Source organism: Trichosurus vulpecula, chromosome 3, assembly GCF_011100635.1.
Source record: "Trichosurus vulpecula isolate mTriVul1 chromosome 3, mTriVul1.pri, whole genome shotgun sequence".
NCBI classification, from domain to species: domain Eukaryota; kingdom Metazoa; phylum Chordata; class Mammalia; order Diprotodontia; family Phalangeridae; genus Trichosurus; species Trichosurus vulpecula.
The window spans coordinates 194974802-195000119 of NC_050575.1; the positions used below are offsets into that span (position 1 = coordinate 194974802).

The following is a 25318-nucleotide window of genomic DNA, read 5'->3' on the forward strand; positions in this document are numbered from 1 at the left end:
AATTTACTTCCTGTTTAGGTGGGTAAGGAAGTATTTCCCATACCAGTCTTCTAACTTTGCCTTTCCATTATCACACCAAGAGTGGCTGTGGCTTCCCGAGAAAATTTTTCAAAAATTTCAAATTTCAAATCACCACCTTAAACCACTCCCTTGACTCGAAATGTCATCATTATCTGGAACCAAAAATAAAGAGAAATACCTTCCCACCCTCCCACCCCGCCCCCCCCCCAAAAAAAAACTTGACTGGACCTTCCTCAGCAAGTTAAGACAGGACTCTCAACCCCCCCCCAAAAAAGGCTTAAAAAGTTGAAGCCTCGTACATCTTGTAGGTGCGAAGGAGGGAAAGGGATGCTTCAGATCTAGTTTCCTCGGAGAAAAGCCATCAACACTGGAGAAAATCTTCACTTTCCCTCACCCAGTGAGCAGGGTGAGCCGCTGGACGCTTTGCAAGGTTTGATGTTCCAGTTTCTACAATCTTCCCCCTACTTCAAGGATAGCAAGGGGATTGTGCAACATTTCCTAGTGCCACAGCTGCCGCTACTGCTGCTTCTTGCCCGCTGGAAGAGGAGGAGGGAGGAGGACGAGGAGGAGGGCATACACTCGTTGAACTCCACTTCGAGTTTCAGCTTCTCCTCCCTTCCCCTCCTGCTCTCCCGGGTGGAGCCCCAGAGTCATCTGCCGGGGGGAGGGGGGAGAAGAAGGAGGTGAACAGGAAACTAGGTCTCAGCAATATACACACCTGAGCCAGCTGTTCTAGACCTGAATGACCTCCCTCACCTCTCGGGTTGCCCATCCCGCCCCTCGGTACTCCTCCCACCTGTGGCTCCAGCAGGCCAAACCACGCCAAATCGGGCCCACCCCGCGGCACCCCGCCCTCTCATTGGCCATCCTGGGGAGTCCGGCCAGCTTGCCCCAACTCCATAAATACCAGTACATCCTTTCCTAGCCATAGGAGTCCTCCGCGTAGGGGAGAAAACGACAGCGCCAGGAGCAGCATCCCTCACGTCCAGCACCACTTTGGCGGCAGGTCCTGACTCCAGCCCCTAGGCAGACATCTCTAGATAGACAAACAAACCAGACAGCAAAGAAGTCCCCTGTGTGCAGAGCACGCTGTGCCTAGAGCTGTCCGCTGGCACCACAGCCCGGCACCGGTGTCTCCTTTCTCCCTCTGAACCCTGGGGCAGCTGCAATTTAGTCGCTACTCCAGCTCTGAGCATCTTTCAATACCTTCACCTTGCTTGGCTACTCCTCTCCTCTTCACATACCTGCCTATCCCCAATTTCGTGCTTTTCTCCTCAGTCCTCCAAACCTCTTTGGATCCGCATCCCCAGCTCCTCTGACACTTTCAGCTTCTCTCCCACACATATCCGCACACATACAAACCCACACTACTCTTCCTCTCACCTGCTCAAACTACTTCTGTCCCTGGAAGCCATGGGAAGCCCCAGGAAAGCCCGCTATGTCGCTGCCTTCCTGAAGCAAATAGGTGAGCTCAGGCATCCTCCTCGACCTGTCACATCCTCCGTGTGCTCCCCCCAACCTCCCGAAGTGCCACCGATCTGCCCTCTGATGGTACCCAGCGAGGTGCAGACCGCATCTGCACTGCCCGGTCCAACCAACTGGCCCCTCCTGGGCAGCCTGCCGGAAATCCTCTGGAATGGGGGCCTGAAGAAACAGCATGATACACTGGTAAGGGTTCCTTCTCCCCGACTCCTTGCCTTACTCCCTACCTGCCCAGAGCTACTCTCCCAAGAGTTTTAGCAGGCAAGATCCTCTCCAGCTTCCAAACTGTCTGTGCACCCCAGTCCTCCAGTAGCTACAGTAAATGGTAGAGAAGAGCAGAGGAGAGGAGAGAAGACACACGGAAATAGAGAGACAGAAGAGACAGATAGAGAGACTGAGAGAGACAGAGACAGAGAGACAAAGAGAGACAGAAGGAGAAACAGAGACAGAGAGAAAGGCAGGGAGGGAGGGAGAGGAGACACACAGAAATAGAAGAGAGAGATAGAGAGAGACAAAGAGAGACAGACAGAGACAGAAGGAGAAACAGAGAGAAAGGGAGGGAGAGAGAGAGAGAGAGAGAGAGAGAGAGAGAGAGAGAGAGAGAGAGAGAGAGAGAGAAGTCAGAGAGAGAAAGGAAAAAGAGACAAAGAGAGACAGAAGGAGAAACAGAGAGAGACAGAGAGTGAGGCAGAGAGAGACAGAGACAGAGAGAAAAAAACAAACGTTCTTTCAGAGCATATCTGGATGAGGGCAGAGTGCTACCAATCTTGTCTCCCACCCTCCCCACTTCCAGCCACACACACACACCCCCAACACCTGTCAAACCTTTTTTCCAGGCAGGGTACCATAAGAAGTTTGGCAAGATTTTCCGCATGAAGCTGGGCTCCTTCGACTCTGTCCACTTGGGTTCCCCATGTCTGCTGGAGGCACTCTATCGGAAGGAGAGCGTGTACCCCCAACGACTGGAAATCAAACCCTGGAAAGCCTATCGTGACTACAGAAATGAGGGCTATGGGCTGCTGATTCTGTAAGTCTGGGACTACAATCCCATTGTACTTCCCCTTGCTGAAGGCACAGAAAAGGGTCCATTCCTGGGATTTTATTGAGGAGCCTCGAGAGATAGTCAGACAGGAATATGGGAAGCAAGACAAAACTGTTGAAGTTGAATTGGTGTCTTAGGCCTCATTTCCCTCGCTGTAAAACTAAAGGATGACCAATAAAGTCCTTTTAAACTCTAAAGCCCTGTGTTCCAAAGTCATAAGACTTTCCAGACATGGAGTGCCCTATCTGGAAGAAACTGTTCATGTGGGGTTCCTGATCCCTCTGTAATTAGGAGAAGAAGAAGATAGGGAACTCATTATCTGCAGAATCAGTGAGACCTTGACCTGGATTAGCTGGAAATTCTAACCTAATGAGGACAGATTAACCAGATTTTAAGAGCCATGGATATGAGGGGAGAAAGCTGCAGAGGAACATTTGGAAACACCTGCAAATTCCTGACAAAGGGGAAGGAGAGAAGAAGGGACCAGTAGGGAAGACACACTGGGCTGGACCTGGATATGGCCAGAGCTACCTCACAGTGGGCTGTAAGAAAGACTTGCTGGGATTATTTGAGTTTGCAGAGATCAGTCTCTCTTAGGAGATCCAGAGACAATTTGCCTCAAAACCAAGTCTCCCAATTCTGCCCAATGTACCTTTCCTGTTTTGGCTTACAAAGTGAGGGGAAAACATCATCTCTGAATCAGACTTTCTTGACTTCTCACCCAAGCACATTTTTAGACCATGAGTGAATATTCTTCCATCCTCCTGAGCAAACTGGTCCCAAGAGGAAATAACAACCACCATAAAACAACTTCATTTATATTGCTCCTTAAAGTTTACAGAGCACTTTACCTATATGATCTCATTTGAGCCTCACAACTACCATGTGAGGTGGCCATTACATATAATATTATCTCCATTTACCAAAGGGGAAACTGAGGGCAAGAGACATTAGTGATTTGCTTATGATCTTACTCCTAGCAAGGATCCGGTCAGGATTTGTATTTGGGTCTTCCTAACTCTAGGTCTAGAACTTTATTCACCAAGTCATGCTGTCTAAATGGTCTACATAATTTAGGCTTTTGTCTAAATTATACAGATAATTTGTTTTAAAACTGTTTGATTTGAGCTATGATGAATTTTTAGACTCAGAGGTGTCCCTTCTTTTGTTTTAAATAACATTTTCTTTTTTCCTCAGGGAAGGGAAAGATTGGCAGAGAGTAAGGAGTGCCTTTCAAAAAAAGCTAATGAAGCCCACAGAAATTATGAAGCTGGATGAGAAAATCAATGAGGTACTTGTTACTAAGGCTGCCCCTTGCCTGTGCTCCTGGAAATAATGAGAAGTTTATGAAAACAAAGGTGTGATCCATAAGGCATGCTTTATAAATGAGACCAGTTTTTAGAGAAATCAAAGGAAATCCTTCTTTCCTTCCCCCTCAAACACCTTTGAAAAATATCCAAGCAATTTATGCAGAAGTGATTTTTTTTACCTCAAATTCTCCAAGGAATTCTATCAATTTGAATATGTCTCTTTCCAGAGAGATAGTGCTAAAAGTTGTTAGGTTTGTATTAGATTTCATTTAGATCCCATGCCACTTAAGAAATGCTCAGGAAAATAAATATTTGGGCATACCTGACGTGAATTCATCTTTAATTAAAGAAGATACCTTTGCTTTAAGATGTTATATGTTAGTCCTTGGGTGAAGTGGGGAGGAGGATAGAATAAGTATTTCTATATATAGTACCTACTATGTGCCAGGCATTGTGCCAAGCCCTTTTTACAAATATAATCTCTTCACAACTCTGGGAAGTAGGTGCTGCTGTCAAACACCATTTTGTAGTTGGGGAAACTTAGGCACAGGTTAAGCGACTTGCCCAGAGTCACACAGCTAGTAAGTATCTGAGGTTGGATTTGAACCCAGGTCTTCCTGACTCCAGGCCTACCTGCCCCACAGGATAAATAGGAAATAATTATGTATTTGTATTCCTGAGCATTTCTTAAGTTGCATAAGATCTAAATAAAATCTGATATAAACCTAACAACTTTTAGCACTATCTCTCTAGAAAGAGACATATTCCAGGTTGGCACCTAACCTTGTAGTGACAAATGCAACCCTTTTATACTGTAAGTTGCAGAGAAAGTACTATTGATAGTCTCCTTACTCGGAGTTCCCTATACCAATGAAATCAAGGGTCTCATCCTAAAGAAAAAAGTTAGTAACAAAACTTTGAGAATTGGTATGCCTCGCCAAGGTACTCTTCTTACCATTTATCTCAAGGAAATCTTGAGTTATCAGGTTTAAGAACTGAAGTGACTTTTCTAGGTTTCTCTGGCTAATTGAGATATCAATGTATCAGGAAGTGCAAGCCACACAAAAGTTACTATATGTTTCCAAGGGAAAGCATTTGAGTGTTGTTAAATACAGTGTATACAAGTAACAAAGGGGCTCTTTATACCACCCACCACTTATGAGGTTTTAGCACTGTGGTGTGTGGACATTTTGTTTGATTTGATCATCCACTTTTAAAAATCCTTGAACTAGAGCTGGAAAGGAGCTCGGAATCTTGGTCGCTCCCCTCACTTTGGGCAGCTAGGAGATGCAGTGGATAGGTTACTGGGCTTGGAATTAGGAAGACTCATCTTCCTAAGTTCAAATCCAGCTTCAGACACTTACTAGCTGTGTGACCCTGGGCAAGTCACTCAACCCTGTTTGCCTCAGTTTCCTTACCTGTAAAATGAGCTGGAGAAGGAGATGGCAAACCACTCCAGTTTTCTTTGCCAAGAAAACCCCAAATGGGGACACGAAGAGTCAGACACTACTGAACAACAACAACAAACCCCTCACTTTACTGGGGAGGAAACAGGCTTAGAGGGATCAGATGCCTTGCCCAAAGTTGCACAACAAGTAGCAGCATTACTTGAATTAGCCAAACTAGAACTCAGATCTCCTGACTGACTCCCAGATCAGAATTTTTTTCCACTAGATCAAATCTATGAAAAGTTATTTTCCAAATAAAGAAGTGGCAGACCGCAAAATAGTTACAATATCTCAGCAGTTAGTCAGCTAACCTTTTGGGTGATTATCCCTTAGTCTACCATTGAGATTAAGAGTCAATATTTTCCTTTTCTTAAATTGCAAGCATCATTTTTAGATCAAAAGCTGAAACTCGATCTGTGGGTATTTGCAGGAAATCTTTAAAAGTCCCAGATGACAAGACTTGTTTGGAGGACAAGGTGGGCTCTTCTGGAAATATATAATTAGTTTACTTTGGGGGAAAAAGGGAACCTCATGAGTATCAAATGCCACAAGAACTGAATTAAGCCTATGATGCCATAAATGGTGTTTGTTCTTTCCATGTGTTCTTGTTTCTTAGGTCTTGGTGGACTTTATGAAAAGAATAGATGATCTCTGTAATGAAAATGGCCAAATTGACGACTTATATAGTGAACTGAACAAATGGTCATTTGAAAGTAAGCTTTTAAAGAATTTTTTTCATATAAAGAACTAAGGATCTGGTGGTGGTGTTGCTTATCACAATACCTAGCTTTAGGGTTTACAAGACATTTTATGTACATTTTTGCATTTTACCCTTTTAACACTCTAACACAGGTGCTATTATTATCATCTCCATTCAGAAAACTGAGCTTTGGAGATATTAAGTGATTTGCCCAGAGTCCCACAGCAGTAAATGTCAAAGGTAGGATTCTGTCTCAGGTCCTCCTGCTTCCAAGTTCAGTATTCTATCCACTACCCCATTCTGCCATGTACATAGAATTTTTTTGGTTGGAAAGCAAATGACAAATATTATCTCACTAGGTATGATAAGGTAGATAGGAAAAGTATTTTTCCTATTTTAGAGGAGAGAAAACTGAGATTCTGTTAAAGTGCCTTACCCAATATCAAAGGGCTAGTGTTAAAACTAGCTGAGTCCCAAACCTATGGTTGCCTATCACCTAATCTAATGTTAGCCCTTTCTCTTCCATTAAAGGAGACAACGTCTCAACTTTTTCACATTCATACTATATTGTTCCTTAAGCACACCAAGAAAACTGGAGAAGTCGGAAAGTCTAGGGAATTAAACCTTGTCAGTTTATTTGGAGATGCCCATTTATACTGGCATAGTATCAAATCTAAAATGACAATGCAAAAAAAAAATAAGAGAAGGTATGTATTCCTACTTGAAGATCCTATGGGCATGTTCCAATCCAAAGACTATGTGGGTCTGTTTTGCATAACATGTAACAGACACAGTATATAAGGAAGAGAGAAATCAATATTCCAGCTTCTGCCACTCACAGAGCCATATTGATTTTAAGTATTGAGATGGAACCATTAACAAGGTGGTGTGAAACAGTAGAAAGAAGGATGGTCTTTGGGTCGGAAGACCTGAATTTAAGTCTTGCTTTCAACACTCTCCATTTCTTTAACTCTGGGCAAATCACTTAATTTTTCTGCCCCTTAGTTTCGTCATTTGCAGAATGGAATAACTCTTGGCTTACCTTCCTCACAGACTTATTGTGATGCTTTTTAAGCCTTAAAGTGATGTATAAATGCAAACTATTATTATTTCATTTTGTGTTTAGATAAGGTTTATTGCCATTATGGATAGACCAGCCCACCATAAAAAAGTATGTTTTCTATTACAATATTTTACAAGAATGCCCTTTTCCTAGTTATTTCCTGGGACGCTAAATGAGGGAGCAGTATATTTGTTAGTACGTATTTTCATTAAAGAGCAATCTCTAATGCCAATCTATTTTTCATTGAGGGTGTTGAAGTGAAGGGACAAAGATTTTCATGTTATTTGGGACCCTAGAGATCAGATTGTCCTATTCCTCCCATTACAAGAATATCCCCATAGATGAAGATGCTGATGATAACTAACATTCAGAGAGACTAGTTGTCTGTTATTATGTATCGTGTTCATACATAGACATATGCTTTAAGCCAGGAGTTCTTGGGTTTTTATGTGTCATGTACCCCTATGGCAATATGGTGAAACAGATGGACTCTTCAGAATAATGTTTTTAAATGGATAAGATAAAAAGACAGGGTTACAAAGGAAACCAAATACTTTGAAATAAAGTTATCAAAATACTAAATTAGATGCTAGATTAAGAACCCTAGCCTTAAATAATATAGATTCAGGGAGGTGACAAAGTATATAGAGCTCTGGACTTGGAGTCAGGAAGACTTGAGTTCCAATCCATCTTCTGACATTTACTAGCTCTGTGATTCTCGGCAAGTCACTTAACCCTGGGCAAGTCTGCCTCAGTTTCCTCATCTGTAAAATGGGGATAACAATTGTACCTATCTCCCAAGGTTGTTGTAGGTATCAAGTGAATTAATATTTGTAAAGCCCATTGCAAACCTTGAAGTATTATATAAATGCTAGAATTATTATTAATTTCAATTGAGCAAATATTTATTAAGCTTCATTCTGTACAAGTCCCTGTAATAGACATTTAAGATAGAAAGCTGAATAAGATTTAGCCCTTTGCCCTCAAGAATGTCACAACTTTGCAGAAGAACTAAAACAGAAACACAAATAGTTAAACTCCAATTCAGTTTTGAGCATGGTTAAGTGCCCAACAGAGCTACCAAGTGCCCTGCAAGGTCCAAGGAGGGAAACATTCCTTCCGGCTAGCAGGGGATGAATGAAAGTTTCAAGGTTGTAGAAGCTGATGGAATGAGAACTTTGAACTGCTTTAAAAAAGAACAAAAACATTTCCTCCTTAACTTCTCAACTCTTGATTCTTCTGGTGAACCATGCTGGTGTCTCCTAAGTCACAGGAGAGATGTGACTTCTCTTGCATTCCTTCATTTTAGTGTTCAGGATTATTTACTCTATTAATGAGTAGAATTCCCTTTGACTGTGTAGATAGGAGGATCAAAAAGTGTCTATACCATGAGAGATGAGCTAGTGACATCAGACAGACCTAGCCTTGCAGTGTTTTTGAGTACCATCTTAATTGTCATCCTGAGTAAATGACGGGAATCCTAAACTCAGTCTTATTCCAACAAGGAATTTCTAGGCAAGTAGAGCCCTTGGAAGAGGGGCTGATTTCTCACCACAGAGCTGAGGTAAGCCCTTCACTTGCAGAGATCCTACCACTTCCCTCAGTTTGTTTTCCTTACTTTGCACCAGGCCGTGAAAGGCCATAGAGTTCTTGGCTTCTCTGTCTGTCCTTGGAAAAGCCAAAGCTTCTACAGGAGACAGAACTGAACCTTTAATAGTTAGATAATCACAGACTCCAGGGTTGCTGCTATTGTGTAACACCCATGCTCCTTTTAAATAACAGGTATTTGCCTAGTGTTGTATGAAAAGAGATTTGGACTGCTGCAGAACAATGCCAGTGATGATGCTTTGAACTTCATTACATCCATCAAAACAGTAAGAATATGTTGGATGTGTGGTTTTCCTGGGTGGAGCTAAATTGCCAAATTGAATTGTGAAATTATATATCTCTTAATTGTTTTGAGTGAGAAGTATCAAAATAACTCTGTGGAATCTATTATATCTACTGAATCAGAATTGATTTGGTAAGAATCTTTTGCAGAAATTAAATCATATTCCATCCTCTTCAGGGTCCTCTAGTCACTTTAGGAAATATGTACTAGATGTAGGACTACATGTAGGACACGTGCACTGTATCATATATATAGTACAAAGAATTCTGAATTTGGAGCCAGAAGACCTGGGTTCAAATCCTGGCTCTGCCATTTTCTACCCGTGTGACCTTGGCAAGGGCACTTAACCTCCTTGGGCTCAGTTTCCTCATCAGTGAAATGAGGGAATTGGATTAGATAGTTTTGGAAGTCCCTTACAGCTCTAGATCTATTCTCTGATGGTAGAGGAAGGTTTGGGAACAAAGATACAAGATGAACACCACCAGTTTCAGAACTTTGAGGGGTTGATTACAGTTTGTATCAATCACAGTAGAAATAGTGTTTGCTTCTAGTTATAACTGATCTAAAGTGAGGATTCATATGCACTTTCATCCAGGAAGGATTCAATTTTTAGCATACTTTTTTTAACCTGTTTAAAAATGTATTTATTTTTAGTTTTCAACATTCACCTGCATAAGATTCTGAGTTCTAAATTTCCTCCCCCTCCTTCCCCTTCCACCTCCCCAAGACAGCACAAATCTGATATAGGCTATACATATACGATCATATTAGACTTATTTCCACATTAGTCATGTTGTAAAGAAGAATGAGAACCAAAGGGGAAAACCATGAGAAAGAAAAAATAGAGAGAAAATACTATGCTTTGATCTGCATTCAGACTCCTGCATAGTTCTTTCTCTGTGTGTGGAGAACATTTTCTATCATGAGTCTTTTGGAACTGCCTTTGATCATTGCAATGCTGAGAAAAGCTAAGTCTATCAAAGTTTTAGCATATTTTTTTTAAAATTTAATTAAATTACTTTTAAATTCTGGCAGCAGAGGGTGGCACAAAGAGAGCCAAACTCAAGAAGTCAGGGAGGCCTAGATTCAAGTCCCACTCCTGATGCATCCTGGCTGAGTCTCCCTGGGCCTGAACCAGGTTAAAATGTAACCAGGAAATGTTTAACAAAGTAGATAAGAAAACAATATAACATAGATGATGTTAATTTGAGGTTTTCTAAGTCAATATGAGGCCAGTAGGGATCCACTTCTATTTGAACATTGTTCTAGGGTTAGGCCATTCTCTGATAAGGTGATGAACTGAATTGGTAGAGGGACTTTCTTCCTTCGAAAGGAATAACAGATACCATCCCTACCACCCTGTCCTATGACCATATGCCCTCTGAGGTTCATTCCAACTCTTGAGAGTCTAGGTTTTCACCAACATGCAGAATGCCCTGGTTCTCTTTGGAAGGGCAAGGAATGGAGACATGTTTGCTTTCTCACAGATGATGAGCACTTTTGGGAGAATGATGGTGACCCCAGTGGAGCTTCACAAAGCCCTGAACACCAAGGTCTGGCAGATGCACACTCGGGCCTGGGACAGCATCTTTAAATCAGGTGAGAAGGTCCTCCCCTGAAGGCCTGACTGGATCCTCTCCCTGATAGATGCAGCTTAGGCAGCCCTTTTGAAGATGCTGTTTCCCTTCTTTGCCCAGCCTTCCTCACTGGCCTGCCCTCACTCATTTTGTTGTTCCTTGACCTTCTTCTGCCTTTCTCTTGAGATCTGACAACATCATGGCAGCAGAGCCTTCCATAGAAAAAATAATAAGTAGCACAATATAGAATCCTTTAGGTCAGAGAGTAGGCTTCTTCTTCCTTTCTCTACCCCAGATTCCCTATTAAAGAATGATAACTATTTCTGTGTTAAGTAATAACATGAATGTACATTCAGATCATGCTTTACTGTTATAAAGCTCTTTAAACAGAGGAGATAGTATTACACAGGGGAGAAGAACAGGACTTGGAGGTAAGGCAATCTGGCATAGTAGAAAGCATTCTACATTTATAGACAGAGGGCCTGAGTTCAAATCCTATCTCTGATACTCTAGAGTTCCTAGGAAAGTCACTTCCCTTCAGTGGCCCCAGTTTACTACCCTGTTAAATAAGGAGATCTGACTAAGTAACTTCTAAGGTCCTTTTCTGCCCTAAATCTGTGATCCTGTGATTCAGAGGACCTGAGTTTGAAGCCCAACTCTGCTACTAACTGTCCTATGACTTAAGCAAATCTAGGCCTGTTTTCTTATTTATAAAACAAGAAGATTGGATTTAGTGACTCTTTTAACCTCATTTAATGTTAATAGCAAATCTGTGAGATAGGGAAGGCAGGGCTTACCTTGACACTTTGAAAAACATTATGGTGACTTCAGTGTGGACATTCCCATCACTGACAAAAAAAAACCCCACAAACACTCTAAGCTCAATAGATGTTCTTCATGAATTATTGTGGCTGAAGAATGGAAATACATTACAGTGGAGAATAACAGGTTTGGAGTCAGGGGACCTGGACTCAAATCCTCCTTCTGATATTTATTATTTGTGTCCTTGGACAAGTTATTTGAGGCTCTCTGGGCCTCAGTTTCTTCATCATTAAAATGGAGAGGTTGGATTTAATGACTTCTAAGTTCCCTTGAAGCTCCAAATTCTATGATTCTGTGACCTTCTGGTGATGTACTTTGTGCATTTCCTTAGGCTTGGCCTCAGATGATAGACAAGTCCAAGCCTAATCAAGTCCAGGCCTGTACTTCTGGCTTCCAGGATTGGAAGTCCTATGAGTGCTCATACTCTATTGGCATAGCCTTCAAGAGCCCATAGTCCCTGCTATCCCATAAGGAATAATCAGTGCAGGACTTTAATGGACAAGTACAATGATTATTATAACCATTTTAGGGATAGGGACCAGACTTGTAATTTCACTGGTATAGAGAACTCCCAGATCAGTAAATCCCCTTTGCCAATTCTAGTAGACATCTTCTCCACAACTTATAGTCTTCAAGAATTGTGAGGAGCTTTGAAAGGTTAAGTGACTTGCCCACGGTCACACAGCCAGTATGTGTCAAAAGTAAGACTTGAACCCAGGTCTTCTTGGCTCCAAGGCCAGCTTTCTATCCACTTCATCAGATGGTGTAGTGGATAGAGTACTGGATTTGGAGTCAAGAAGATCTGAGTTTGAATCGTACCTCAGACTCAAATTAGACCGTGAAATTCTCTTACCTTGTGTCAGCCTATTTCCTCCTCTGCAAATGGGGGTAGTAATAGCACATAAAATTGAAGGCTTCCTTCTGCAGTTGAATTATTCTTTATTCTCATTATGTTAACTACTTTGCCTAAGAGGCAGGCATAAGATTTGCCTCCTTCATGAAAAAGGGGAGTCTAGATTAGAACTTCTTGGGTCTTCAAAGTGGACAGAAACCTCTCTAAGGCAGCACTTTCTCCTCCAGTCATGATTGGTAACTCGGTTGTGCTTTCATTTCAAATGAGCACAAGTTCCTCCTGTAGTCAAGTCATCTCCAACACATCAGGCTGGTGGTGATGTCTGATGGGACCAAACCTGGGCTCAAACCCCACCTCGGGCGTTTTCTACCTGTGGATCCTTGGACAAGTTATTTAATTCTCCTGGGTCTCATTGTCTTCATCATTATTATTGAATTAGATGGCTTCTGTGGAGCTTCAAGGTCCATGAGCCTATAAATGTAAGGCAAGAGAATCAACTCCAGCCACAGACATATTATATGTCAGCTTTGCCTTCCCTAACATCTACCCACAGAAGGCCCTGAAACTGGGGGGGTAGAGAGGATGTAGGAAGCAGGAGAATGAACCTCTGGCCATGCCTGCTTGGCAGCACATGGTCCAGGATACTGAATACAGGTACTATTCTATTGGGGGGCAAGAGTTTCAGACCCTGCCTTGGCTATGAGCTGATCTTTTCTGCTCCTATTAGGGATCTGCCAGGACTTTTGTACCACTAGGTCCTTAGAAATAACAATGAAACACATAAAAATGTAACTAATGGAATGCAAATGTGCTTTGGGAAAAGAACTTTCTACCAGGCACAAGGTCTAGTATGTGTTTGGAAGGGCAACTAGATAGCACAATGGATAGAGCACTGGGCTTGGAATCAGGAAAATTCATCTTCGTAAGTTCAAATCTGGCCTCAGAAACTTACTAGCAGTGTGACTCTGGGCAAGTCATTTAACCCTGTTTGCCTCAGTTCCTCATCAACTGGAGAAAGAAATGGCAAACCACACCAGCATCTTTGCCAAGAAAACCCCAAATGGGGTCACGAAGAGTTGGATATGACTGAAACGACCGAATAATAACAACAAAAATGTGTTTGGAGTGCCTAGTATAGTGCCAGGCATATAGCTGGTACTTCATAAGACCAATCTATGAAAAGCTGGAAGGAATTGAAGGAATCTGAGAAATTGTCCCATTTAATATGCATTTTATAGAGGAAGACATTGAACAAACATGGTGTGTTGGCACAAAACGAAATTGAAGATATTGTATGTCTTCTTCATGGTATATGAACTTCCCCAGGTAGAACAGAAGCTCCTTGAAGGAAACAGCTTATTCATTTATTTTTTCCCTTGGATCCCCAGTGCTTAGCACAGTACCCAGAGCATATAGTAAGTATCCTGATTAATTGATAATAGTGTAGCCACTTAAATGTTTGTTGAATTGAATGGAAAGATCTTGTCATTCTCCATTGTATTACTTGTTATTCTCCATTTGAATTACATTCTGCTGCAGAGAAAATCTTGGATTGGGATTTTAATTTGAGGGCTCTTCTCCTATCTTAATGATAATTGTATAACCTCAATTCTCTCTCACTTCTCTCCTCTTCCTACAGTCAAATCATGCGTCAACAATCGACTGGAAAAACACTCAGAGAACCCCAGTGAGGATTTTCTTTGTGATATTTATCACCAGAATCAGCTTTCTAAAAAGGAGCTGTATGCAGCTGTTACAGAACTCCAGCTAGGCGCAGTCGAAACGGTAAGGCCCATGTTTGTCTCTTCTACAGGTGGACTAAACAGTCATGTGGATGCTCCAGCCAGACCAGCTTTTTTGTTTTCTTTTGTTTTGGTTTTTTGTTTGTTTTTAACCATGAATTCTATGGCTCGAGGGCTCTTAACCTTTTTTGTGTCTTGAACCAATTTAGCAGCCTGGACAAGACTATGGACACCTTCTTAGAACAGTAATCTTAAATGTATAAAATCAGATACATAGGTTCACAAAGGAAACTAACTATATGAAATAATAATAACTAGCATTTACATAGTACCTACTACATGGTAGGCACTGCGGTGAGCACTTAAATATTTCATTTTATCCTTACAACAACTCTAGGAGGTAGGTGCTATTATCTTCATTTTATATTTGGAGAAACTGAGGGGAACAGAGGTTAAGTAACTTACACAGGTCACAGAGCTTGTAAGTGTCAGGCTATATTTGAACTCAGTTTTTCCTATTGCCAGGCCCAACATCCTATCTACTGCGCCACCTAGCTGCCTATATTAGAAGACAGCTAAGAACATTTGAAAAAAGAAATTCACAGACCCTAGGTTAAGAACCACTACTGTAGATAAAGATGGACTCTTTTGCAGAACAGAAATTTCACATTTTATTTAAAGTAAAGGATTTTTTTAGATATTGGACTCTTGTCCCGCGTAATACGTGTTTTATAGAGCTACCAATAGCCTTCTAACTGGTCTCCTTGCCTCAATTCTCTCCCCATTTCAATCCATCCTCTACTTAGCTGCCAAAGTGAATCTTGGTCAAGATTATATCACTCCCCTCCCCTCCCCATACACACAATAAACTCCAAAGCTTCCTACTATATTATTCCTATTATATTATACACAGGGGAAAATATTTTCTATAGGAATATATAAATAAATATATAAATTATATATATATATATATATATATGTATATGTATATCCTCTGGCATTCATAACCTGCCCTCTTCCTAATTTCCTAGGCTTGTTACGCTTTGCTCGCTTCCATCCAGCAATGCTGGCCTCCTTCTGGACTCCAAGTCTTTGCACTGGATGTCCTCCATGCTTGAAATGCTCTCTCTCCCTCTGCACTCCAGCCTCCTAGTTTTCCCAGCTTCTTTTAGGACTCAGCTAAAATCCCGACCTTCTTCAGGAAGCCTTTCTGGGTCCCACCCCCCATTGTTAGTGCCCTCTCCTCACTCTCAGACTGCCTTCCATCTCCTCTGTGGATATCTGGCATGGACCTATTTATATGTTGTCTCTTTGATCAGAGGATTAACTCCTTGAGGACAGGAACCATAGTTTTGCCTTCCTTTGTATCTACACTTCATAGTGAGTGCCTAGCACAGAGTGAGCCCTTAATAAATGCTTTCTAATGCACCAAAGGAACAGAGGCTAGGGAATGAAATTTTCTGACCAGAGCAACTTAGTTTCTACAAAGTGATAAGGACATTGCAATCCGAATTAGTAGAGTAGTGCTTAGTAGGAACTACATAAATGTTAGCTATTAATATTAATACTGTTATCATCATCATCATTATTGGGTGAATATTCCCACTGATGAAACCACAGATTCTTTAAATATTGAAGATGCACTTAAAGTGCTCCATAAATACAAAAATTTATTGTTATTGTAATTATTGGAGAACCCACGGCTGTGTTGTGGCTAAAGAACCAGTCTGAGTCAGAAAGCCTTGGGCTCCAGTCCTGCCTTTGACACATCCCATCTGTAAATCTTTAAGCAACTTGATTTCTGAGTGTGCTAAATAACTCTCAGAAGAGGTGCTGACCCTCCCGAAAGGGGGCTTCCTCATTCAGAAATTCCCTATACCAATGAAATCAGAGGTTTAGACCCAATCTCCTGTTGTTATTATATTATAGTTATATTATAGCAGCCCTCCTCAATTCAACATTGCTTCCCCTACTCAGTTCTGGGCAAACCACACTGATAGTTCTTCCATTCTTCCTCTCTCTGTTGCATTTTGTGCTCCTTTGCAAAAATAACATTTCTCACATAGAAAAAGTAAAGATGCTTAGTAGAATTGTCCTCAGGGGAGCTAACATGTTATTCTAGTTTCTTATGCTTCTGGTTAACTGAGATGAGGTCACTATCATAGTAGAGGGCTTATCCTTGGATGCTATTTCTGCGCTTCCCACTGTATTGACTTTAAAAATTGTAACCAGGTTGAGGGTAAATTCAACTCAATTGCCAGCTTTGGACTCAGGAATGCTGGGTACCTGGGTTAAGAAAAGAATAGCTTCTTCTATTATCCATTCTTTTTCACTATTCATGGGCTCATACTCGGTGCCCAGGCTAGTTGGACTGATGAGGTTTCCTAGGACAGGTCCCAGTGGAAAAGTGCAGCCTGTCTTGGATACTTTTGATGAAGCCTACAGTTAGCTGTCCTTTGGAAACCCTGGAGAGTACTTGTGGTGAGGGACTTATTGATATGGTTAAATCTGTTTCTTTTTTTGGCCTGGCTATTCTGAAAGTCACATTTGGTAAATCTGAGAAATTTGAAAGCATGTCTAATGTAGTGGCTATGCCTTCTTCCTGTTTTGCAAATTGGGCTATTACAATAATGCCTTCCACCAGAGTTTATTTGCAGCTGCAACCACCAGAATCTTGTGACTTGAAACAACCTGCCATCAAAGCCTCCTGTTCCAAAAATAATAAATCTGATTTGCTTTGAGCCCTCTCCCAATGTGCTGTTGGTCTGGGCATCATATATGTATTTTCAGAGAACTGTACATGGCGCTTGGCGAGAGTATATTAAGGTCTGTAGAGAGGTCACTCTGACTATTTCCAGAGGAATATATTGTCCAATTTAGCTACTGAAGCCTGACACCACACACTATTCACTGAAACCATCATAACCTGGCATGTATTTTTGCAAAAGGGCTGGACAGGCTGCTGCCTGGGCCATTTTTCCCTCCTCCTTGTCTAGTTTCCTTTGGAAAAGCAATAAGTGATGCCATTTAAAAAATGAAACAAGCTTTTATTAAGAACAAGTAGAAGCCAGAATTTCATATTTTGGTAGGAGCTGTGGTTAGGGGCAGCATCTTTGTTTATGTAGGAATTAACTTTCCAGGGGATGAGAAAAAAAGAGCTGGATTTTTTTTTGGTAGTTCACATATAAGTAGCACAGAGATTTTCTTATGACTACTCTGAGGGGTAGGCAGGTAGATAAAACTATACCCATTCTACAGGTAAGGAAACTGAAGATAAAAGAGAGGAAGTGATTTACCTAAAATAAATTTTTACTTCCAGAAGAGAGAGTTATGAATCTATTAGATTGTAAACTCTTTGATGATAAAGATCATGTTATTTTATGTCATCCCTTGTACACAGTAGGCATTTAATAAATTTTTGTTGCATGGATTTGTATTGAATTTTCAGAATAAGGTAACCTCTTTTTCTTAATTGCATTGTGCAGACCTATGATTTCAGTGGTGTAAGGAACTCCCAGTAAGAAAATGCCGTCTACCAGCTAGCGTAGTTCAACAACTGTTCGATAATTTATAGTGTTAGAGATAAAATGCGAAGATGGCTTTCTGCTATACATCAGAAATGGACCTTGAGCCTAGGTTGAGCCCAGGGCTTTCTAACTTAGTAGTTAGCTTGTTGTCTACCATACCATTTCATTTGTTGTTGATCTTGGCAGAGATACTGGAGAGATTTTGCCATTTCCTTCTTCAGATGAGGAAACTAAGGCAAACAGGCTTAAGTGACTTGCTCAGGGTCACACAGAGAGGAAATGTCTGAGGCCTGATTTGAACTCAGAAAGATAAGTCTTCCTGACTCCTAGGCAATAGCTCTATCCACTCCATGCCACCCAGCTGCCCATATCCCTCCATACTCAAACCCTTATTTTAAAGCTTTATTAGCAAACAGTCTTTGTCATGCCTCTCAACCATCTCTACCCCCTACTGCATATCCTTTCCTCATTTTAAAATGGCTGCTTTAGCTGCTAATAAGAAGAATGTGAAAAAAAATTCACAGCTTGGGGCTTGAGTGTATCTCAATTTATATAACAGATGCTTTTCCTCAAAGATGTATAAATTGAGGTACATTTTAAATGCCTGGAAGAAGCTGAGAAATCACACCTTGTTTTTGCTTAAAACTGGATGCTTCTATAATGCAATTTACAATGAAAAGAGATAAACTTTCCATCACATCCAAAGGGTTCTGACGGTAGGTGGCTTCAAAGCAAAAAGCTCTTTAAATGCAGTTACTTGTGGCTCTACAGTGTAGAGGAAAGAGTGCAGGATTCAGAGTTTGTGGATACGGGGTTTGAATCTCAGCCCTGCATTTACTACCTGTGTGACCTTGGGCAAATCTCTGCCCCCTTTGAGACTCAGTTTCCCTATATATACAATGAGGAAGTTGGACTCTCAGGTCTCTTCTAGTTCTAAACTTATGATCCTAAGATAATAAGTACACTAAAGTTTGCAAAGCACTTTACAAAGTAAGTGTTGGAGGCAGAATTAGAACTCAGGTCTTTTCATTTTTTTTCTTTTTGGGATCTATTTCAGGAGGCAATCTGTGGATTCTTTCAATTTCTATTTTACCCTCTGGCTCTAGAAAATCAGGGCAATTCTCCTTGATAATTTCTTGAGAGATGATATCTAGTCTCTTTTTTTGATCATGGCTTTCAGGTAGTCCAATAATTTTTAAATTCTCTCTCCTGGATCTATTTTCTAGGTCAGTGGTTTTTCCAATGAGATATTTGACATTGTCTTCCATTTTTTCATTCCTTTGGTTCTGTTTTATAATATCTTGATTTCTCATCAAGTCACTAGCTTCCACTTGCTCCAATCTCATTTTTAAGGTAGTATTTTCTTCAGTGGTCTTTTGGACCTCCTTTTCCATTTGGCTAATTCTGCCTTTCAAGGCATTCTTCTCCTCATTGACTTTTTGGAGTTCTTTTGACATTTGAGTTAGTCTATTTTTTAAAGTGTTGTTTTCTTCAATAGTTTTTCAGTATTTTGGGGGGGCTCCTTTAGCAGGTCATTGACTTGTTTTTCATGGTTTTCTTGCATCCTTCTCATTTCTCTTCCCGATTTTTCCTCTACTTCTCTAACTTGCTTTTCCAAATCCTTTTTGAGCTCTTCCATGGCCTAAGACCAGTTCATGTTTTTCTTGGAGGCTTTTGGTATAGGCTCTAGGACTTTGTTGACTTCTTCTGGCTGTATGTTTTGGTCTTCTTTGTCACCAAGGAAAGATTCCAAAGTCTGAGACTGAATCTGGGTGTGTTTTCGCTGCCTTGCCATGTTCCCAGCCAACTTACTTGACCCTTGAGTTTTTCGTCGGGGTATGACTGCTTGTAGAGCAAAGAGTACTTTGCTCCAAGCTTGAGGGGATGCACCATTGATTTCAGAGCTATTTCTATACAGCCAGCTCTGCCACCCCAGCACTCCTCCTTCCTCAAGAACCACCAACCCGGACCTGATGCAAATCTTCAGCAGACTCTGCACTCCTGCTCTGATCCGCCACTTAATTCCTCCCACGATGTGGGCCTGGGGCTGGAAGTAACTGCAGCTGTAGTTCTGTAGCTGCACCTCTCCCACTGCCCCTGGGGCAGTGACTGAACAGTGAACTCTGTCCCCCGCAGCTTTTCCCACTAATCTTCTCTGTTGTCTTTGGTGTTTGTGAGTTGAGAAGTCTGGTAACTGCCACAGTTCATTGATTCAGGGTGCTAGGGCCTGTCCTACCCAGCTCCTGGTCTGGTTCATCCTGCTGCCTCCCACACTGTGCTCTGCTCCCCTCCACTCCGTGCACGATAGATCTTATCCAGCGACCATCCAGGCTGTCCTGGGCTGGATCCCTGCTTCCCTCTGCTATTTTGTGGGTTCTACAGTTTTAGAATTTGTTCAGAGCCATTTTTATAGGTTTTTGGAGGGACGTGGTGGGCAGCTCATGCAAATCCCTGCTCTCCAGCCTCCATCTTGGCTCCACCCCCGGAAGTAATCATTACCTTCTTTGAACTCAGGTCTTTTCAATGCAAAGTTCTGTGTTCTTTTCACCATACCACCTGCCTGCCTCAATGATGGTGCCTATTTACATTTCAGACAGCCAACAGCTTATTGTGGGTTCTGTATAATTTATCTCGAAATCCCCTGGCACAGAAGAAGCTTCTTGAGGAAATAGAGAGAGTTTTGCCTGAGCAACGGACACCCAAAGCAGAGGACTTGAAGAATATGCCTTATTTAAAAGCCTGCCTAAAAGAATCAATGAGGTAAAATCCATAAGCCCACTGCCAGAAACATAATCTTATCATCTAAGTTGTGGTAAAACATTCCTTTTTGCCTTATTGCCTCATGATTTAATATCTCAACCCCCCCCACACACATTTGTTCTTTCCCTCCCTTTCCTGCCCCTTCCATAGCTAGAGCATCCCAGATGGATTTGAAAAATGAAAGTTAGTTTATGAAAACAGAATTTAAGGAGGCCTTGAGGCATTGTGAGAAGTGGACTGGTTTTGGAATCAGAAACGTTAGGTTCAAATTCTGACACAGCTCTTTGCTAACCAAATGGTCTTGACAAAGTCACAACTCTTCGGGCTTCAGTTTACTCACATAACAAATGAGACAGTGAGATCCCTAAAATCCTTTCCATCTCTAAATCTTATGAACCTTTGAATTCCATTCTTGTGCTCCACTTTTCATGAAAGGCTGGGGAAGTCTTATGAGTTCTATTTTTCATCTCTAAGTTCAAAACAACAATAATAACAATGCTTCCAGGAATGCTGGGAGTCCTTTGACCCACAAGTCAAATATCTTTTCACAGCACCACACTGCCTGATTTATTTGATCAGGATCTAAATTTATATAAAATTTAATCACTACCCAACTTTGATAACCTGTACTTGGTTTTTTAGGTTAACGCCATCTGTGCCATTTACAACTAGGACTCTTGACCAAGAAACAATTCTTGGAGACTATGCACTACCCAAGGGGGTGAGTAGAATTTAGGGGTTTTATTATTAGCAGGTATTTGAAAGAGACTTCTAAAGAGAGGTAGACAGGGCTTTTAACAGCTGTCTTCCAAGAGAGTGCCAATTCAGATGAAAGGGGAAATTGTCATGTTGAAGGTTAAAATTATTATTTAGAGGGGCTGCATGTTAATTGTTGGACATACAAATATTGATGAGAGGAAGTATAGTATTGAAGAAAGGGCATTGGATTTAAAGCCAAAGGGGCTCTGGTGGTGTTCTAGCTGTGAAACTTACTAGCCATGTGACCTGGGACAAGTCATTCCACCTCTCTGAGGCCTGACTTTCTACTTTTGTAAAAAGGGTGATAACACTTATGCCACCCATCTCAGAGAGTTGTTATGAGAAAACACTTTGAAAAAAGCTAAATTATGTGTTATCAGAAGTAGTTGTAGCAGTAGTAGCAGTAGCAGTAGTAGTAATAGTAGTATTTTTACCACTGCTAAACCTTCCTATTTGATTAACATGAATGTTGTCTGTATTTTTAGACAGTTTTAATGTTAAATACTCAGTTCTTGGGATGTAATGAAGAAAATTTTGAAGACTGGAGTCAGTATAGACCAGAACGTTGGCTTCAGGAAAAGAAGAAAATCCATCCTTTTGCTCACCTTCCATTTGGCATCGGGAAGAGGATGTGCATTGGGCGGCGCTTAGCTGAACTCCAGCTCCATTTGGCTCTTTGTTGGGTAAAACTAACCTCTTGAAACTTCTTTCCTGGTCAAGAATTTCTGTCACAATGAGTCTTGGATGGTTCTGCAAGGAAGGAAAGACAGTGGGTAATTCTCTCTCTCTGTCATCATGTGTTCCAGATTATACAAAAATATGAGATTGTAGCCTTAGACAACAAGCCAGTGGAAATGCTGCACCTGGGCATTCTGGTCCCCAACCGGGAACTTCCCATAGCTTTCTTGGCACGATGAGGTGCTTCAGGTGAGTGACTGTCATGTTCTCTTCCATGAAATAGGGGAAAGAGTGCTGAGCTTTGACATAATGGTGATAATTCCCATTTAAATGCAGTACTTTCATCACCACTCTATGAAGTGAAGAATTGTTAGTATAATTGTCATCACTTTCCAAGAAGAGAGAATTGAATCCGAGGTTGGTGATGGAAGGAGTGATTTGTCCAGGATAACACAAGTATTAAGTGTGAAAGCCAGGACAAGAAACCAGGTCTTGAAGTTCAGAATTTTTACTATTTTTACTAACCTGTGTCATATTAAATGTTACCTTCAAGTATTACAGCCTTTAATAGGAAAAATTCTTGGTTTCAGGAAGATCTGAATTCAAGTCCTGCCTTAAACACTTACTAGCTAGGTAACCTGGACAAGTCACTTTATGTCCCTGAACCTCAGTTTCCTTGTATGTAAAATGATGAGGTTGGATTCAATGTCTTCTGAGGTCTTTTTCAGCTTTAAATTTATGCTCCTGTGTTGTCATTTTGATCTCTATGAGACTCAGTTTCTTTAATTATAAAATTGGAGTAATAATACCTATATGACCTACATTATAGACTTGTTTCAAGAAAAAGCCTTTGTGAACTGTATAGAACCATAGAAATGTGAATTATTCCATCCCCCTTCTTCTGTTCTCCCATCCCTTCAGTACCTCCCCCCATTCCTTTTGTATGCTGATTGTCACTGCCCTTTCAGGTATCTATTTTCCTCCCTAGCTGTCCAGAATTACATGGTTTCTCCCACTTCTAGGACACTTCTAGAAACTATTTCACAGTCCCAGGCAGTAAAACATCTAGTTCAACTGACTCATTGGACAGATAAAGGAACTGATTACCAATTAGGAGGCAATAGGTTGATTAGCAAATTTGGGGAATTGCACTGAAATTGAAGTCAAGAAATCTAGATTCAAGCTCTAGCTCTTCCTCTTACCAGTGTTGTGATCATAGGAAGTCACTGCTCATCTCTGAGCCTCAGTTTCTTCTTCTGTAAAATAAAGATAACAATACTACCAACCTCATAGGTGGTTGTAAGAAAAACACATAACCAGTTTTAGTAGTCCATGTAAATCTGAGTTACTCAGTTCTCTTCATCCATGAAGTGGGCATAATCACACATATACTATGTACCTTGTGGAGTTGTAAGGGAAATGATCCGTAACCTTTAAGCAGTATAAGTGATAATTATTATAGAAATATAAATTATTCTTATTATTTATTAAGTAAACATGGAGTTATAGGAAAAACTCACTGAGCTAAGACCAAACTCCTACTTCATTTCCCTCTCCAATACTACCACACACACACACACACACACACACACACACACGCACACATGCACACACGCACACAAATATTTCTTATCTCTTCTGAATCCTTGTTAGATTTGTCACATAGGAAATGGGGTTAGATCTCATCTCAGGAATGAAAGAGTTACAGCCATTTGTAACTTTTTTATTGGGAGAGGGAAGGGGGACAAGGGAGGGAGGACCTGCTGTCATTGTGAGCTATACCCTCAGGAAAAGCCAATGGCCGTTCTTGATGATCTATGAACAGCCACATATAAAGTCCAGGAAGAAGAATAACTACTAGCTTGTGCTACATTCCCCTCATTTAAATATTTCTCTTTGATCTATAATTGCAGCCTAATTATTCTTCAGTTTCTCTACTGAGTACCAAGGACATCATCATTATATTTTGCTTACGCTCAAGATTGGTGTTCAAGCTACTCACTGACCAATGGAAAGACTACTTTTCAAGAGCAGCAGATGGCATCCACAGGGCATTTCATCCCTACACTGAGTGGATATTCTTTTCTCCAATATAGTCTTTCCAATAATTCTAGTTTATGTATGAATGATAGTATTTATTTTTACTATAACCAACTCAGGAAACTATATTGAATGCTGGAATACAGGGTATTTTATTTCTCTGTCAGGTCAGTAGTAACTAAAAGCAATTATTACTGTCTAAAGATGCTCTGACTTGAATTAACTCTGGTTAGTGAGCCAACTTTTCTATCTAATGCTAGGGATTCTCTCACAACCTGGAAAGGGAGGATGAAGGGTACTGAGAAAGCCAGATAAAAAATGGCAGCTACCTTTGTCCTTATCTTAGGGGGGTCTTGAGCTTCAGACACGTGAATCTGGGACATTTCCCTGCACTGAGGACACTATATTTAACTCATAGCTGAAGACCAAATGTTATCTGGGCAGAAAAGAACTATTAGCAAATCCATGAACTAAAACTCAGTTTACACTTCTATTATAAATATACACTGCTTCAATATTTCAAAGATTCATGATTTCATCTGTGTGAGAAATTCACCACTGATTACAACCTCTCTATCTTTTAGAAGACAGTATGTATGAGTTGCTTGGGGTGGGAAAAAAATCTTATCATCCAGAGTCCAGCATTTTGAGAATGAGGCTTTCTGAATTTAGCTAGACTCATCATTGCATGTCAGACACAGTTTAGAAGACAATCATTGAATAACTTAATCAGTATTAAGAGGTTGTAAACTAAGGGGTCAACACCCATAAGTGTTGAATAAGCTTGCCTCCCTGCTGATAAATTTAAGGATGGTCAGAAATTTTTTAAAATATATTTTCATAATCTTTAACCAATGCAAAGATTATTATTTTAAATAGATAACTCACCTTGAAAACCTAAGTGCAAAAATCATTAATTTTCTAATTGTTCTTCCCTTTTGCTTTGTGCTTTGTCACCATTATACCATAGGCAAAGATATGACCCTTTTAAAAAAAAGTAAAAGCCCAGCAATTTTATTAAATTCATTTAAAATAAAGATCACTTTTTCCTTTGAGTTATTTTTGTAATAATGATAATAGTTAATTTAGGATCTATCAGACTGGAGCAAGAGCTTGGATGCTTGTCTTAGCCCAACAAAGATTTAATTCATGACTTCAGGAAAATAATTTACTTTACTTTAATTTTCCTGTTTATGAAATGTGCCTTTAGTAGTTCCTGTATGCCTAAATAATAGTTCTTAAACTTTTTATGTGTTATATTTTGCTTTGAGAAAAAGCAATGCAATATGAGAGAGTCAAAAGATTCATGCATTCTCTCATAATTGGAAGTGGAAGTTCCATATAATTCCCCGTCCCTTTAGCAGAACCTTATGCCATCCCATGGCATACCTTTCAAGAACCATTGTGCTTAAGGACTATACTGAGGTTTTACTTGTGCAACATTTCTTAGGTGCTTTTGAACTCTTCAAAAGAAATGAGACTATAAAATGCAAAATATCTAAAGATTTTTGTCATATACATGGTACAAAGTAATCCAATTTGCTTATGTTTATATTTATACACTGTTTGTATATGCTCCTGCAATTAGTTTTTCTTCTAAATA

General features: G+C 40.6%; 1 protein-coding gene across 2 annotated transcripts; it reads left to right on the top strand.

Annotated features, from left to right (window-relative positions):
• Positions 1–1434: 1434 nt before the first annotated feature.
• On the top strand, positions 1435–23699 carry LOC118844580 (1,25-dihydroxyvitamin D(3) 24-hydroxylase, mitochondrial). 2 transcript variants are annotated; one of them, XM_036752493.1, is made up of 12 exons: positions 1435–1689; positions 2340–2530; positions 3743–3836; positions 5920–6016; positions 8849–8940; positions 10445–10556; positions 13849–13994; positions 20072–20238; positions 20881–20959; positions 21483–21680; positions 21804–21924; positions 23589–23699. In XM_036752493.1, the coding sequence occupies exons 1-11, from the start codon at positions 1435–1437 to the stop codon at positions 21912–21914; spliced, it is 1542 nt and encodes a 513-aa protein (XP_036608388.1). In that variant the 3' UTR covers positions 21915–21924; positions 23589–23699. The 2 variants fall into 2 exon arrangements, with proteins under 2 accessions (XP_036608388.1, XP_036608389.1); XM_036752494.1 differs by lacking the exons at positions 21483–21680; positions 23589–23699 and having other exon boundaries at positions 21804–21914.
• Positions 23700–25318: the final 1619 nt, after the last annotated feature.

Excerpts from the sequence above, each read along its gene's own strand:
- LOC118844580 (XM_036752493.1), top strand. The coding sequence starts at position 1,435 with ATGGGAAGCCCCAGGAAAGCCCGCTATGTCGCTGCCTTCCTGAAGCAA. Across the intron at positions 1,690-2,339 it reads AGAAACAGCATGATACACTG|GCAGGGTACCATAAGAAGTT; the intron begins GTAAGGGTTCCT and ends CCTTTTTTCCAG. Across the intron at positions 3,837-5,919 it reads TGGATGAGAAAATCAATGAG|GTCTTGGTGGACTTTATGAA; the intron begins GTACTTGTTACT and ends CTTGTTTCTTAG.